General features: G+C 64.7%; 1 protein-coding gene across 1 annotated transcript in view; it reads right to left on the bottom strand.

Annotated features, from left to right (window-relative positions):
* SCRT1 (scratch family transcriptional repressor 1) overlaps nucleotides 1-2,674 on the bottom strand; it is a 3,380-nt gene extending 706 nt beyond the window's left edge. Inside the window, exons 1-2 of the mRNA XM_011374936.1 lie at nucleotides 2,278-2,674; nucleotides 12-347 (exon numbers count right to left, since the gene is read on the bottom strand). Of these exons, the coding sequence (XP_011373238.1) occupies nucleotides 12-347; nucleotides 2,278-2,392 (451 nt within the window). The 5' untranslated portion in view covers nucleotides 2,393-2,674. The remainder of the gene's footprint in view (nucleotides 1-11; nucleotides 348-2,277) is intronic.
* Nucleotides 2,675-2,811: the final 137 nt, after the last annotated feature.

Here is a 2,811-nt window from a genome sequence, read left to right as displayed (position 1 = left end):
CCCGGCCCCGCCTCCGCCGTCGCCGTCGGGGGCCGCAGCCGAGGCCGTGGAAGGGGCGGCGGCGGCGTTGGAGTTGGCGGCCTTACGGCGCGAGCGCCCGTCGGTGATGAAGAAGGCGTCAGCCGCGTAGCCCTCGCTGACGGCCGCGTCGCCGTTGATGTAGCCGCCCGCGGCTGTAGCCAGCTCCGGGCGCGGGGTGGGCGGTGGCGCCGAGCCCGCGGCCGCCGGGCCCAGCTCTCCCCGCACGGCCGCAGCGTACATGGGCTCCGGGGACGGCCCTTTAAGCAAGGCCGCCTCTGCGTCGCCATCGTAGACGGAGGCGGGCCCTGCGTAGTCGTTGAGGTATCCTGAGGGCCGATGAGGACAGACAGGCGGATGGCGGGAGACACCGAGGTCCAGAAAGGAGGGAACAAGGAGAAAGACAAAGGGGAAGGGGCCGAGGGACCGCGGGGCAGGGAGGGGAAGAGAGGAGAGGAGAGATGAGAACGATCCTGGCCGGGCTCCGCCCCCGCCCGCCCCACCCTCGCGGTGGGGGGTGGGTAGGGGGAGGTGAGAGGCGCATCCTCGGGCGCCGCTGCCCCGCTTCCGCGGAGCCTCAAGGTCAGGGGGGAGGGGCGACGTTTCCCTCTCCATCCCCCTCCCCCTCGGGTTCTCCCCACTTCAGCAGTTTTCTCTGATTATGCAACACACTGCAGACCCGCAGCGCACAAAGCCAGGACCGCCCGCCCGCGGACCCTGTCAGTACTGCCTCTCGGGGTTCCCACTGGCTCTTTTCCTGGCCCCTGGAGCCCACGCCCAGCCTTGATGCTGCCCCTCTCTGGTCCTTTAGGTAGCCCCAACAAGCCCCGGAGACTTGTACCTCCCACAGCCCCTTGAGCCCTCACTACACCACCCTCTCACCTCCCCCGGTCTCCTACTCACGGGTCTTGACCCCCTTCTGATTCCAGCCCTGTCTCCCTCCACCCACTCCGCTTCTCCCTCCACTCCCTTCACTCCTCCTACACCCTTGGATCCCACCTTGGTCCACATTGCCGTCTTCCCCCAGGTCCTAACTCCTCTGGGGGCCTTCCCCAACCCCAGGACAGGTGACCAGGAAGGCACTGTGTTGTGGAGAGTATGCCGGGGCATACACCAGGGGCCACCTTCACAGGGACAGGCTGCAGGCAGGCAGCATCATGCTTGCTGGTAATTGCAGCTGTTCTCAAGGCACAAGATGGATCTCACAACCTCAGAGTCACAACTGCATACCCCACATGATGCAGGCTCTGGCTTCTTCAGGGCAACACCCAGCCATCATCAACCCTGGAGTCCCTTCACAGGGTGGGCTGCACCCTGATCCTGGCACACACCACCTACTCGTGCGGGGTCACACAGGCAGCCACCCCAGACATACTTAAAGCCAGGGTTGCCAGTCACATGGGCACACAGCAGCCTCAGAGTCACATGGTCCCATGTAGTGGCACACAGGCAGGCACACACTCATACAGGGTCACACACAAGCGCACACAGTCACATGGCCACACACAGTCACATGGGCACACACAAGCTCACACACAGGCTCATGCTCCTACAGGTCACACTTGCTCTGCCACCCCATGTAGCTGGCACTCGTGGCCCCTTTGCCTGTGTGTTAACAGCTGTCCTTGAACTTCGGCACCCTTACACAAAGAACCTCCCCTGCTTCCAGAACTGTGGACCTCCCCTACCCACATTCTTCTTCCTGACCCTGGCTCTGGGAAGATACTGCCGCTGCCTCTGTTGGTATCTTCACCCTGACAGGTGGGCAGCCCCCACTGGACCCCATGCCTACTCCCTGCTGCTCACAGTTCTCCCCTGCTGTCTCTAGCAAGCGGTCCTGGAGGTGTCGCCAAAGAAGAGAAGAGGGTACTGAGGCAGGCCCAGGTTTCTGGGTGTGGGTGTGCATGCATGGCTTGGTCCTGTCGTGTCAGCAGGTGTCCATGCAGCTGTTTGTCCCAGCATGGGTCATGGTGTGGGTCCGTGTGTGCTTCCTGTTTCTGACCCCTGTCCCCCAACCTCTCTCCTGCACTGACACTCCCTGCCCAGCCTTGGACCGGTTCTGGCCTGTCTGCGTTCCGCTCTCCCCACCCCCACCTCCATCTCCTTCCACAGTCCGGTTCCAGCCGCCGCCGCCTGCTCCTCTGATTCCTTAGGTCCATTTCCTGGGCCCCCTGCCCCCTCCACCCCCACTCTGGCCCTCCGCCCCTTCCAGCATTGCCCAAGGCCCCTTGCCGCCCCCAGCCTCAGCCCAGCTCGCACCTTTCTCGTGCAGTCGCACGCCGAGGTCGCTGCGGGCGCGCCCGTAGGAGCTCTCCAGGTCTGCCGAGGAGAACGTGTCAAGTTTGACCTTCTTGACCAGGAAGGACCTGGGCATGATTCCTGTGTGGCTCCGGCGCTGCGGGCCTGCGGAGCCGGGGCGCGGGGGGGCTGCGGCCGCGGCGGGGCCCTGTCACCATCCGAGGAGTGGCGGAGGCAGCACGGGTCCCCACTCTGGCCTTCGGATGCTGCCGCACGAGCGCTGTCCTCTCCTCCCGCTGCCCGCCTGCGCTTCCTCTGCTCCTTCCTTCCTTCCCTCTTCTCTACTCTTCTCTTCTCGTTTTGCCTCTTCTCTTTTCTCTTCTCTTCCTTCCTTCCTTCTTTCCTTCCTTCCTGCCTTTCTTCCTTCCTTCCTTCCCTCCTCTGGTCCCGGCTTCCCAGCCCGCAGTGCCGCCCCTGGACAGGCGGGGGAGGAGGCTGGGAGGGCGGGAGGGGGGGAGCGGCTCCGTCCCGGGCCCGGAGGCTGCGAGTGGGTGC

The sequence above is a fragment of the Pteropus vampyrus genome, unplaced genomic scaffold (genome assembly GCF_000151845.1).
Source record: "Pteropus vampyrus isolate Shadow unplaced genomic scaffold, Pvam_2.0 Scaffold256, whole genome shotgun sequence".
NCBI lineage: Eukaryota > Metazoa > Chordata > Mammalia > Chiroptera > Pteropodidae > Pteropus > Pteropus vampyrus.
Note: the sequence above shows the minus strand (reverse complement) of the source record. Positions and strands in the feature narration are given on the sequence as shown.